We start from the raw sequence: 13523 nt of genomic DNA, 5'->3' as shown, positions 1-13523 counted from the left end.
GAGGTCTTTGATCATACAACCGAAACACTATAACATAACCTCCCGAATAATCAGTCCAAGTGCATTCTATTGCATAACAATTTAGTCACCTTACAAATAATTAGTCAGGATACAAATCAAGATGTACGGGAAAAATAAGTGTAAATTATCTCAATGATACAAGAAAAATGTCAGTATATAATTATACAAAACATGAGGTAAAAGGCTGAGATACGTTTAACCCTGAACCTACTCTGACCAACATAAGTGAGCGTACAACATTTTTCAAGCACGAGCTTGAGTGAGAAAACTAACCTGGTGATTCACCATAGCTGGCTCCATCTTTCTGATTAGAACAGAACTTGAGCAACAAGTCAATTTGCAGATACTGCCTGCTCAGTATCCTTCACATAAAGTGGTATTCTCACCCCAAGTTCCTTTAATCGGTTCACTAAATCATAAAGAAATTCAAAGGTGAGTTTGTATTGTTTGTTAAAATCCTCTCGCACACTTGGCTGGATCCTAAACCACTCTCCCAACAACTTGTGTACATGAGAACGGATGATTCTCCAAGGCACGGGATATCGCTCACAAAACCTCAAATATTCTATCAGTAACTCAGCCTGATCTAGCTTATCGTCTTCCTTCATTCCTGCAACACCCAATCCCCATTCAGCAGTTCGATATCCAGCAAAGAGGGCTGGATTCTCAAGAAGAGGATCTGCTGAAAGTACCCCATCGGTACCAGTTTCTTCCAAGCAACTGTGTACATCATCGATGTGTCTTATATTACCATTTGCCAGGACAGGAATTCTAACAACATTTCTGACAGCCTTGATGGCCTCCCAATTGGCTCTGAATTTCTTCCCATCTTTTTCATCCCTGGTTCGCCCATGCACTGCTAGAAGAGAACAACCTGCATCCTCCAACATCTTTGCATAACTAAGTGTATCTTGCAAATTAGGGAAAATTCGAATTTTGCATGATACCGGAACATTAAGATTGTTTGCCAACTTTTCTACCAGAGACTTGACCAGAGAGAGGTTATCCATGAGGAAAGCTCCATAATTCCCGCGTTTTGCAATCCGCTGAGGACACCTTCATAGCAAGTAGTACCTTAGCAAACTGAGCTGATAGAAAAGACGTGCAAAGATGATCCAGGAAATATAGCAACAAATCTGCAGTTTCGTGCATAAAACAGCGTAGAAGGAAATGCAGAAACAAAAATAAAACCACAGATCTTGATCTGGATGAGAAGCTGTTCTATTCCTACCCATTACTAAAGGATACCCTTCACAACAACATAACCCAAGCACATGAATTCAAAAGGCAGGTGGAAAAAGAAATATATAGAGCCAATTATGGTCTATCATTCATGTATTGGAACTTATTCCATTGTTTTCAGACTTTAATTTACACTTCATTTGATTTATACAAGTTGCTAATCAGATTTATGCTAGTATATTAAGTTCTTGGAGTCATCGGAATGATGTTTATACTGAACCTTTCCTAATTCCGTTGTTCAATTTCTAATCCCATTGGAACACCACAACTGGATAACATACCAAATCCATCAATGTAAGAATTGGAATGTTACCAACTGATTTTCATGGTTTAGGAGCTTGTCTTTGCTACTTACTCTTTGATAATACTAGGGGAATGCCTAACTATTTTTATTCCTGATCTTGTTTTGCTTCCACTGCCTTCTATCTGACATGGCAATTAGCAGTTAGGATTGGGTTTGGGTAGGTTCAGAGACAGTTTTAAAAGAAACAGCAATTAGCTAAACTGCTAATAAAATGGACTATTTCAAACCAAAACTCACAATCAGACCAATCCTATTTAATCATATCATAGAAAGAGTTTAGAAAATAATATTAAAAACACAGATTTTTCACTTTAGGGTGGAGATACGGTGCTCAAAAATGTCTACAACCCCAGTAGAGCTAACAAATATATCTTAAGTGGCCCTTTTGTTACCCTTCTCCTCCCCCAAAAGTGGAATCAAGAAGCAAATGTGTGTGAGAACAGTCATTTTAGTGCAACTTTCATTATGTTGAATACTCAACATGTTTCTTGACAAACCATTATCCTTTGCTCAAAAAAACTTCAGGTAGGAATAGAGTATATGATGAAGAAATAGATTTCTCAAGTGGAATGATGTTTTAGTGACATGTTATATGAGAAAAATCTATGCATCTTGATTAGGAAACATTGAAAAAAAAAGGCTACCCAAAGTTGATGTCCACATAGTCACAATAGGGTTCGACTTTTCGAGCTGCTTCCAGCAAAGTGTCTGGATTGTTTGCGCAGAATTGAACAAAAAGTGGACGGTCCTCCTGCATAAAATAAACCAAAAATAGCTGAAATAGTGTAGTGTCGAACAATGTGCACAAAGCATGAGGCAAATTTACTTACATGGAAATTTCACCAATCCAAATGAAATTATTTAGTACGACTTAGGTAGAACATAGGTGAACAATTCTCATGTTAAACAATTAGATACAAAAACTGGATAAATCAACAATAATATGTTCAACAGGGGCATCGTTATTTTACCACCGGCTCTTGGAGAATGGGGATTTTCAAGTAAAACGATGACATAAATGTTGACATGACACTTATTACAAACAAGTAGATACCTTGCAAGTGGAAAATTCCATAGCCCGATACTTCTCATCTTCATTGAACAAACGCGAGTGAAGCATAGGAGTATAAGCCGCTTCTGCACCATATTTTCGACATAGAAGACGGAAAGGAAGCTCTGAGTTGTCAACCATTGGTGCCACTATAAGTTTGGGCTCGCCTAGCTTCTTCCAATGAGACCACGCTCTCTCTATCCGCGACTCCCCTTTCAAGTATCCATTTGGACGATTCAGAGACAACGACTGTGTCTCTTCTACATCCTTCTGTTCCAAAGGAAAAGAGCAAGTTGTAGTGATGTCCGAGCAGAGACAGTCGTCTTCAATGTTGAGATTTATGGTTTTGGTTGCCATTAAAAGCTTTCAGTAGATGGTGCGACAGAAAAACGGCGGAAACAGGCCGATCCGAAGATGAACAGGCAACGGGGACGGTCACGAAACCAATCGCCGCCGCAACCGCCGCCTTTTGCCGTTAAGGTACAGTTAGCACATGTCTCTAAAGGTATCTAGACTACGTTGAGTAAGGGCCGGGTCCAATTCTCTAGGGCGACAGGCCCAATTATGAATACCACACGGGCCAACCACAATTTAAGGATAGGATCACTATACGGGTCATTTGGACTTCTCCTTCTGTTCTTTAATTTTTAATTACTTATCAATTTATTTTTTTTAGTTATCCCCAAAAATTACTTATTCATTTTGACAAAATCACAAAATGACAAAATATTTTTATTGATTATATTTTTAATTTATTACTTTACAAAAGTTACAACTTATTGAAAATTTAGTTTTTGATTCACCAATTCATAATTAATATTGGTAAAAATGATAAATTCATCGTGTCAATAATTATTTTCTTAATAGGTGTGTCAATTTAAAAGTGGACAATTAATAAGGAACAAAGTGAATATTATAATTTACGCTTGATTAGAATTTTATAGCTACAACTTTTTTGATATTTATAGTTATATGTTAGAAGGAGTAGAGAGACGAGTAGTGGGGCAAATGGTTGGATTTATGGATGTACAAAATCAAATCGAAAATCGAATCAAAACGTAAATCGAGTCACATAAAAAAAAATCAACTAGTGATTTGGTTTGACTTCGTTTGATATCGAAAAAAAATCCGACTATAATTGGGTTGGTTTGGTTTCAACTAAAAAGAAACAATTCGAGACCAAACCAACCCGACATTATATATGTAATTTTAAAATTTTATTTTATCCATAAAAATATTTACTTTGATAACATTTTAAAATATTTTCTTATACTATTTCATAGTTTTTATCTTTTAATATATTATTTCGAGTTTAAAATTTAGAATTCAGAATGGTACAATAAAAATTATAGAACATAGATGTTGATAATTATAATAAAACATAAATCAAAATCAAATTAATACTAATGCAATAAGAAAACCAAATCAACACTAAGAATGACAGTAATATTGAATATTTATTCTTCAGTTTTACATTATTTTAGACAATTATAATACATAATTTAATTTTAATTTTTCTTAAATATTTAGTAATGTAATTAATACTTATTAGACTTATTTTTGCATGATTTTGTATTTTTTGAAATTATGATTATTTTCATTATTACTTTACAATATTTATTTTATATGATGATTTCATTATTATATTTTATTGAATATTTTTGTGTCATCAATATTCATCTCATATTTTGTGTTGTTTTTTTAAGAAACATCTTAGATAATTGTATTTTGGTTGGACTAAAAAAATATTTGAGCACAAGTTTATTATATATTTGTATGCAAACTTCACCGAAAGAATCTGAAGTTTAATTAGTTTGGTATTTGAAAAATCCGAACCAACTCAAGGTTGAAAAATCCCAAAAAAATCTGAATTTTATTTAAAAATTTTACACGAATAGTTTGGTTTGATATTTGAAAAATCCTAATCAATCCAGTTATGTACACCCCTAGTTTGATTGGATCGTATTTGGATGGTTGAATATGGATTGGAAAAAATTGTTTGGATTACAATTCATCTAAATATAATAGATATGGGCAAATATGAATTAGGTCAAATATGGTTTGACAAAATTGTTCTAATCCATTTTTAAAATATTATTTTTTTTAAAAAAAAGATTACCCCTCCGCTCATACACCACCACCCACCTTCCACCAACGTACCCCTAAAAATTTTGTTTTTCAGAAATAAAGAAAAATCTATATTTTCAAAAAATAATAATTTACCCTCCCCTCCCAACACACTCACACACCTTCCACTAATCGACCTCTAAATCTTTTTAATTTCTAAAACAAAAACAAAAAATTTGTTTTATTTCACTTATATGAGTTGCATATGAATTCTCAGATTTACCTATTTTGTCAATATCGTATTAAATTGTATATTCCCTTATCTATATTAAACATATAAATGAATGTAATTGTATCAAGAATCTCAATAAAAATACAATCGTGTCAAATTAATATATTAATAAATATAATCACACCAATTGTATCAACAAATACAATTATATCAAGTATAGATCAATTTATTTTTTTAAATATTTACTTTTTGATAATTTAAATCTTACAATAAAATTTATTTTTAACTCCATTTAATACGAGAGAGTTTCAAACATAATGGCGTGGGAAAGGGGGAAAACAAGGAAAAATAAGACCAAAAAATGACCACGAAAGTTGACTATGATGGAGAGAGCCATACAAATAGGACGATTCCCATGCAGGTTTGACGTTGAGCATAGAGAAATTATTAAAGGTAGGAAGCAAAAAAACAAAAGGGTAGGTCCACATACTTTGAACCACAATAATTAATACCTCATGAATTCTTCAATCAACCCATCTGCTCTTCTTTGACTTGTGAACCAAAAACATTGATTCATCATAATTTCCATTTTCCTCTTATACGTACGTGCGTGGGGTTCAACACTTTTCACACCAAACATCTTCTTGTTTCACTCCATCTAGAGTTCTCTTTAATTTGTTTTTTCTTTTGCTTTGCTTGTTTCAACATCTTAAGTTTTTCAAGTATGTAGTCATGTAGCATTCATTTACTTCTAATTGATTTATTTTTTTAGATAACTAGAAGTGTGAGTTCTATGAATTCTATTGAATCTGTTGCTCTCAACTCGAGTTATATATTACATTGCGGATGTTATTAATATTTGAACTCTAGATTCTAAACTTATCTAGTTCATACTTGACTTTTATATATCTAGTTTTGATGAAAGTACATGTATTCATAGTTAGATAAGAAGATAGACGTTTACTCTTTTGACCTCATGCCTCATACATCTCGACTGTGAACAATATTATATAACAATCCAATATCGATTAAATTAAATCTAATTATGATATCATGATAAGAAAATGGACATCGAGGACAACTTATCCTAACTTATTATGATTAAATGCAAATCCACCTATTGCAAAGAAAACACCACAAATTGTTGGATTTACTTTTCTCATTTGTCATTAGTATGGTAAGTAGAATAGTAAATTAGCCGTCCCCATTTTCTCAACTACCAACTTCTCTCTCTTCCCTTTTAATACTACTACCCATTTTTCTTTTTGTTAGTCAACCGTTCCAAATACGACATCGAAAGAGACCCCATCTAGATCAGCAAGGTTGTTTCACTACGGCATCTATCTTTTTTGACCAAGTCACTTTCTTGCTTTTACTTTTGTTATGATCAACTATTGAGACTTTAAATCTAAAGCAAATAATCACAATTATATTAATTAAATAAAGAAATGAAAAAAGATAAAGTTATAGCTACTCCATCAAATCATATGTCACTTTGATACATGTTAAGCATCCAAAGACAAAAGCTACGTAGTAAAAAAGTGAAATAAAGAACCAAAATGCATGTACTATTTTCTTTGAATTATTCAAACGCACCTAATCCATTATATCCTTTAATTATGTTTTTTGACCTGTATTTGTAAATTGATTTAGTTAAAAAAAAAAAACATAGAAAATAACAATTTAGTTTCGCATAAATAAAATACTTAATTACGATGCGAACTCTCATTTGAGAGGGATGTTGAATTTCTTCAACAGATTGATCAAGTAATCTAATCAACAACGAGTTTACATTGATTGGAAAAGCCTTGGTCTTTTCAGAGAAGCTACACAATTTTTGATTCCTAATTACTTAAGAAGACTCTAAAATGAGACTACTTGTTTCAGCAACAGAAAGTGAATGATTATGTTCTCCTTCATAGGTAACAATCAGCATAGTTGGATCATCCAATGCTCTTTCAACATGTTTACGTGCTGGACACCCTCTTACACTACTACACTTGTAATATCCCCTGTTCATCGCAATAATAATAATTTAGAATCTAATAAATACTTGAAAACATTTTTTTTTTAAAAAAAATCAATTCTAAGATATTCATGATCTATATATATGATTACCTTGGATGTGGAGATCCTTTGATTGGCTTCTGTCCATATTTTCTCCATGAGTAATCATCCGGTGGGATATCTGACAGTTTCATGCTTATTGCCGGTACTCGAACTACCCTCTTTAGTCTTAACTTTCTGAAAAATTAAAATTTAAAATTCATGTCATCAAATATCTATTGCACTAAATAATATAATATCAAAAACAAATGTAATTAAATAAATAAAAATGGAATCGATACGGTAACTGAATGGTTTACCTTCTCTTGGAACAATGGCATCGGCCGGAAGATCCACTGCACTTTCCAGATACGGCATTTTCCGATAAACTGCACTTTCGTTTCAGTGAAGAAGAAGACAATGGAGGCTTTCCGGCAGAATTAGAGACTTGAGAAGAAAGATTGGTCATCTGGAAAGCTGAATTAGATGAAGAATGTTGTTTGCTCTCTGTTTCCCCTGTTAACGACGAGATATTGAAGGAATTTGTGCGAGACATTTCCGGTGAATAGGAGAAACTTATCGTCTTTGGAACCAGAGGGTTAAAATGGTCATAGGTAATTAAAGGAACTTGTTGGATCGGAGTTGGAGAATACACTTTTGTATCCACAAAATCTTTACTAGAATTTGAAGGCAAAGGAGAATTATTATTAGCCAAAGGAGCTCTTCTGAATCTAGCATGACCAGTTCTGTTTCGATCTAGAAGTGAAATTACCTTCTTAAACTTTGTAACAGCTGCATCAGCCACCATTTCAATCTCCATTGGAGACTTATTTTGCTGCTGAATTTGTTGAGATTGAGACTGTGATAATAATCTGATGAGTTTCTCAACACTCTCAAGACCAGAAGCAGCTTCTTGCACAACTGATTTTTCTTCTAATTTCGCAACGAAGTTAATACAATTAGTATTATTGTTATTTCTAGTGCTTCTGTAATCCATCATTAGCTCCACAGCCATATTATAGTAACTAATTTAGACAAATGAGAAGTATACTGATCTCAGAAAATAGAAACATTAATGTAAATGAGAGAGTTTGATAAAGAGTCAAAGTGATGGCTTTGGTGAGGGTATTTATTAGTATAAAAAAGAAGAAGAAAGTTATGATAAAGTAAACAGTAGGTGACTTACCTGTCACTCTAATCTAACTTCTGCCTCGTCAAGATTAGGTGCGAATACGATCGCACACATATACTAGCGCTTCTTTTATTTTTACTTCCCATAAAAATATATCTTCATAAAATAAAAGTAAAATTTTGTATGCTATCCAATATACTCTATCATTCTTATATGAGTACTCCGATTCTGCCAATGAGTAAGTTATAAAAAAACAAGATTACTAAATAATTTTACTTGTAAATTGTCACTTTATTTTTTTGTTAAATTATTGTATAGTGAGAAGTAACTTTTATTTTTTCTTTCTCGAGGATTGTGAAAGAAGAGAATATTATGTTGCTTTAATAAAAGGGGAAAATGATTTAGATTGTTGTGGTGTAGGGTGGGTCATGAGAGTAATGGTTCATTGACCTTTTCTTTGGGGAAATAAGAGTGAGTGGGGTCTCTTTTGGGGAAATTTGAACTGATCAGGTCAAAGGAGTGTGACAACGCCGTCTGATTCACGAGATGCTTGTGTTTGATTTGGAGGATTTGTTCTTAGTAACCATTTTTTTTTTAATTATTATTAACATACATACTAGAACATCAAAGAAAAATACAATTGTTATGGATCTAGGAAAAAATTATTCAAGATCTTTCATTACTTTGTAATAGCATTGATATGTCCTTACTTATTTATTTTTTTTAAAAAAAAACATAACTTATCACTAAATTATAAGTTATAAGTAAGATTTAGATGTAAAACGCATATAAATTAGTGGTTTTCGGTTACGTATTACTTCTTCTACTTCATTTTTTCCCCTCCCATTTTAGTTGACTTTTCTGAATCTTTTTGTCTTTGTATTATATCATTTAATTTACTTAGCAGGGTTGGAATTTTGTTTCAATTCCATTTGTCCTCATCTCTTTTTTGAATAAAAGGAATTTCGTTTCAATTCCATTTTGGCCACTTTAATTATTTAAGTTTGATTTTTTATCTTTGATGGTTGGGTTCATCTTCTTCTAGAATGTATAAAGTATTTTACTAGTCTTACCCCCTCAATTGGTTTTAGCCAGCATAATTCCGTTGACAATATATTTTAAGCTTGACTAACTTATATTAATTATTACAAAAAAAAAAAAAGTTGTTTAAATTAGAAAAGAAAAACAACTAGGAGAATTTTATCATTCTTGTAAGTTGGAACTAAACTCTCTTCCAAATGGTAGAAAAAAAATAAAAACAAAAGACTTAAGCTTACGACTCGTTCAAATTGAATAAAAACCATGCAACGCTAAATGAATTTCGTTTCTTTCTTCAATTTGAATCCATTTTTCGTTAAAATAAAAATTTAGTCATTTCGTTTGTATTATCTTTTTGAATATCAAAACTCTTTCATATATATATATATATATATTATTTTTCATTGTATGTAAAAAGGAATTTCTCCATTCTATTAAAGCTTATAATTTGTTATTATTATTTTACTATGGTAAATATAATTTTGTTGGATTACCAAGAAAACGTCTTAAGATGTATAAGTTTTATACGTAATTATTCAGTGTTAATCTTTTCTTACTGTAGGGCTAAATGGTTTAATTAAGTTTGTTTAAATGGGTTAATTAAGCACAAAATCAGTTAGGATAGTACTAGTAATTTAATGAATTTGGAGTCAAACATGTTTGTTGAACGAACCTTTCACACGACAAGTACCGTACTTGAGCAAATTTTGTGAAAACTCATCAGTATCTCTTTAGGTGAGTTGTCCATTGAATCATAGGTCAGTAAAAGTAATTTCCTAAATAAATACTTCATTCGTTTAAAAAAAGGTAACATAGTTTGATTCGAAGCGAAGTTATTTTTTTTTTAAAAAAGAAGATTTTTTAATGTCATGGTTCTAAATTAAAGTTATGTCAAATGTATCAAAATGAACTTTAATCTTGTGGTATTTAACATGTGATTTGGAAAGTTAAAAATTAAAGTGTTGCCAAAAAAGAAAATGAGTCATTCTTTTTTAAATAAACTAAAAAGGAAAAAAAATATTCTTTTTTAAACAAAAAGAATAGTAATGAGAAAAAAAGAACTTCTAGTATAGCACTACCTTGTCGGAAAAAATTTATAGTAAGTAATTGGGTTTAAAATTTATTAATTATATTTTATTTTTTTGATGAACTAAAGAATGAATCTGTAAATTATTTTTTGCATTCGATCGTTCTCAGTAATAATTAAATAGTTGAGTAAATTATCCTCTGCACAGTTATTAATCCATCATTTTCTTTATTAATTTTATATGTTAAAAATGTCACGTAAACATCAGAAACTTAAGTATATTTTTCAAACAATTTAAAACGAAAAGTTATATTTTTAAAACATATAAAAAAAAGTAAGATAAATAAATTAGAATTAAAAAAAAGTAAAAGTTAAATGTAAAAAACTCGAATCTAATATTTCTAAAAAAACAAACAAATGTTGTGGATTTGTTTATAAACAAAACTAAATTTGATAAATCTATAAAGGAAACTAAATCAAATATAATCGTTTTTATTGTCTTTTGTCAGACTTTTTTATTGTATATGAATAGATAAGTTAACTTTAGAGAACTTTAATGTACAAAATCTTCGATTTCCGGATGCCTTATAATCGGAACTGCAACTAGCTGGAAAAGCACTTGTCGGTTTCTTTTTTTCAAGTTTTACTATTATTATGATTTATATATCTTAGATATATTCACATGAAGGTACAACGCAATAATACATTAATCCCTTGTTATATCCATCATTTTACATCAAAATTTAACTAAATTCAGTTTTAAGATGTACGATATTGTCTGATCTTACATCCTTTGCAGACATGCCATGTGCTTAATTAATAGACTTAATCATATTTAATTTAAATAAATTGATTAAATTGTGAACATTGGATACAAGTACATTTTTAACCCTGTTTCATCATAGCGGCGCCTAACCTAAGACTTGAGAGAGTAGAAAAAAAGAATTAAAGTGTTGGGTAATAAAAGTCGAAACAAGAAGCATAAGTCAAAGAAGAAGATTTGATGTGCATAATATAGAGTACCGTCTCCGGGATCCTCGCATATCCGAGAAAAATTGGCCATGCAAATGCAACTCCTTAGTCCTTACCTACCCACTACTAAAATATTTCCTCTTCACAAATATTTATACAAAATTCATATTTACATCAAATTATAATATGTCAATTAGAATAGAACTCAGAAACAGAGTCAGAATTTTTAATAAGAGGATTCATAATATGTAGAAATAGATAGCCGAAGGGGGGTCGACATCTATGTTAAAGAATGATAAAAGTCTCACATCGATGGTTAATGAGATGGGTGGACTCCTTGTAAAGCTTGGACAATCCTCCTCCCTTTGAGCTAGTTTTTGTGGTGTGAGTTAGGCCTAAGACCTAACTTCACATGGTATCAGAGTAGGGTCCATCTCATCCGATGTTGGGACCCCTCGAAATCAAAATTGTCCATGCACCAAATGCTAAACAATGGGCGTAAGGTGGATGTTAAAAAATGACAAAAGTCTCATATCAATGGTTAATGAGATGGGTGGATTCCTTGTAAGGCTTAGGCAATTTTTTGAGCTAGCTTTTGGAGTGTGAGTTAGAGTTAAGACCTAATTTCACAATCTCCTATATATACATACAAAATTATTTTAATTATATATAAATAATATAATTTTCGTCGAAAGGAATTTGGATCCGCTCCTGGTAGAACCATATATATATAAGGATGAAGATTGATCAATTGAATACATTATGCATGCATATAAGTAGGGGTGGGCATAAAACCGGAAAACCGAAATACCGAATCGAACCAAAATTTTTTAGAATTTCGGTTTCGGTATTTCGGTTTTCGGTTCGGTATTCGGTTTAATTTTTTGTATTTTCGGTATTTCGGTTCGGTTTTGGTACGTGTTATTTTGGAATTCGGTATTTCGGTTTAAACCGAAATATTATATTATAATTTATAAATTATATTATATTTAATAATTATTAATATTAAATAATTTTTTTAAAAAAAATAAGAAAAAAGTTGAAATATCAAAGCCCATTAAGTTGAAATATCAAAGTCCATTAAGTTGAAAAATCAAACAAAAAATTGAAAAAATTGTTAAGTTTAAAATTTTAAAAAGCCCACTAAATAGGCCCATTAAAAAACCGAAATAAAAAATCGAACCGAATTAATAAAAATCGAACAGAATTAACAAAAACCGAACCGAATCGAAATATTTCGGTTCGGTATTCGGTACGCAATTTACAAAAACCAAAAACCGAAAAAAACCGAACCGAACCGAAATACCAAATGCCCACCCCTACATATAAGCTTTTGAATTCCATCCATACACTGCTACAAAAGATATATGCAGTGACAACCTATTTTTTGAGTTAATATCATTTGTATTCTAAATAATTTTCTATATTTATGTAGATGATTTCCTGTATTTTATGTATATATAAAAATTTTGAACTCTTCGTGAAAATGAAGTAAGTTAGTATAGTGGAAGAACTATTTTTAAGTTGACCTTGGTGTCTAGGGGTTCAAGTCTCATTATGAATATTTTTTTTTTTAGCTTTACTTCCTTTAGTTTCAAGATTAATTTTTCACCTTTTTTGTTTTAATTTTTATAAAAATGCTAAAGGAGTAGATTTAAATTAAAAAAAATCCAAATGTGCTAAAAGGTCTCATGTAACGGAACTAACTTTTCGACCTATAAACTATATATTACTACTTTTTTGAAATTGTGTTATGTTAACTTGTTTATACGTTTATATTTTTATTTTTTAAATTTCTGAATAAAAATTTTGGTTTCATACTCACCGCTAATAATTATCTGTTAAATCCAGCAATAGTGATACAATTAGATGCTAGTTAGAGCTTGTAATGTAATAATAAAGGTGCATTCTGATAACTTTTTCAAATCTATTTATTGTATAATATTCTTCTTAAATTGAACTCTATTAACGAGAATAAAGATAAATAAATCGGAAAAAAAAATATTGACTAACTATATGCGTATAACAATTGTCTAGACATGCATTAATATTGGTTTTATATTCGAAATTAATTTTCCATTCATTTTTATGATATGAATGTGGACAAAGAGGAAAATTTGGGTGACTCGTGATTTCCTCAACATTGACCGACGAATTGACGAGTGTAGAAATTAATCACTATCTGCATTAATATATATATATATATATAGTCCAAGTTTGCAACAATTTATTGTTGACTAATGTGTCCTTTTAAAGTTTATTCGAGGACTAGTAAACCTGAGAACCTACGTTTTTCCATAGCTATACTTAATAATAGGTTACATTTTAGTCAATTTCTTTTGCAGACACATCAAGAATTTAACATGCTTTTTAATTTAAGAGAGAAAAGAA

At 30.8% G+C, this 13523-nt stretch overlaps 2 protein-coding genes across 4 annotated transcripts; both read right to left on the bottom strand.

The window, feature by feature from the left end:
- Positions 1-124: 124 nt before the first annotated feature.
- Positions 125-3136, bottom strand: LOC101245512 (tRNA-dihydrouridine synthase 1-like protein). The gene is made up of 3 exons (NM_001346928.1): positions 2622-3136; positions 2212-2318; positions 125-1077 (listed from the first exon to the last, which is right to left on the bottom strand). Exons 1-3 carry the CDS (start codon positions 2973-2975, stop codon positions 354-356), a joined length of 1185 nt encoding a protein of 394 aa, NP_001333857.1. The 5' UTR covers positions 2976-3136; the 3' UTR covers positions 125-353.
- A 3450-nt stretch (positions 3137-6586) lies between these two features.
- WRKYIId-4 (WRKY transcription factor IId-4) lies at positions 6587-8449 on the bottom strand. Of its 3 annotated transcripts, none has more exons than NM_001346925.1 (4): positions 8150-8433; positions 7284-7988; positions 7036-7161; positions 6587-6929 (listed from the first exon to the last, which is right to left on the bottom strand). In NM_001346925.1, the coding sequence occupies exons 2-4, from the start codon at positions 7976-7978 to the stop codon at positions 6770-6772; spliced, it is 981 nt and encodes a 326-aa protein (NP_001333854.1). In that variant the 5' UTR covers positions 7979-7988; positions 8150-8433; the 3' UTR covers positions 6587-6769. The 3 variants fall into 3 exon arrangements, with proteins under 3 accessions (NP_001333854.1, NP_001333855.1, XP_025884847.1); XM_026029062.2 differs by having other exon boundaries at positions 6605-6929; positions 7284-7896; positions 8150-8449; NM_001346926.1 differs by having other exon boundaries at positions 7284-8179.
- Positions 8450-13523: the final 5074 nt, after the last annotated feature.

Source organism: Solanum lycopersicum, chromosome 2 (genome assembly GCF_036512215.1).
Source record: "Solanum lycopersicum chromosome 2, SLM_r2.1".
Lineage (NCBI taxonomy): Eukaryota > Viridiplantae > Streptophyta > Magnoliopsida > Solanales > Solanaceae > Solanum > Solanum lycopersicum.
This window is presented reverse-complemented; position numbering and strand designations above follow the sequence as displayed.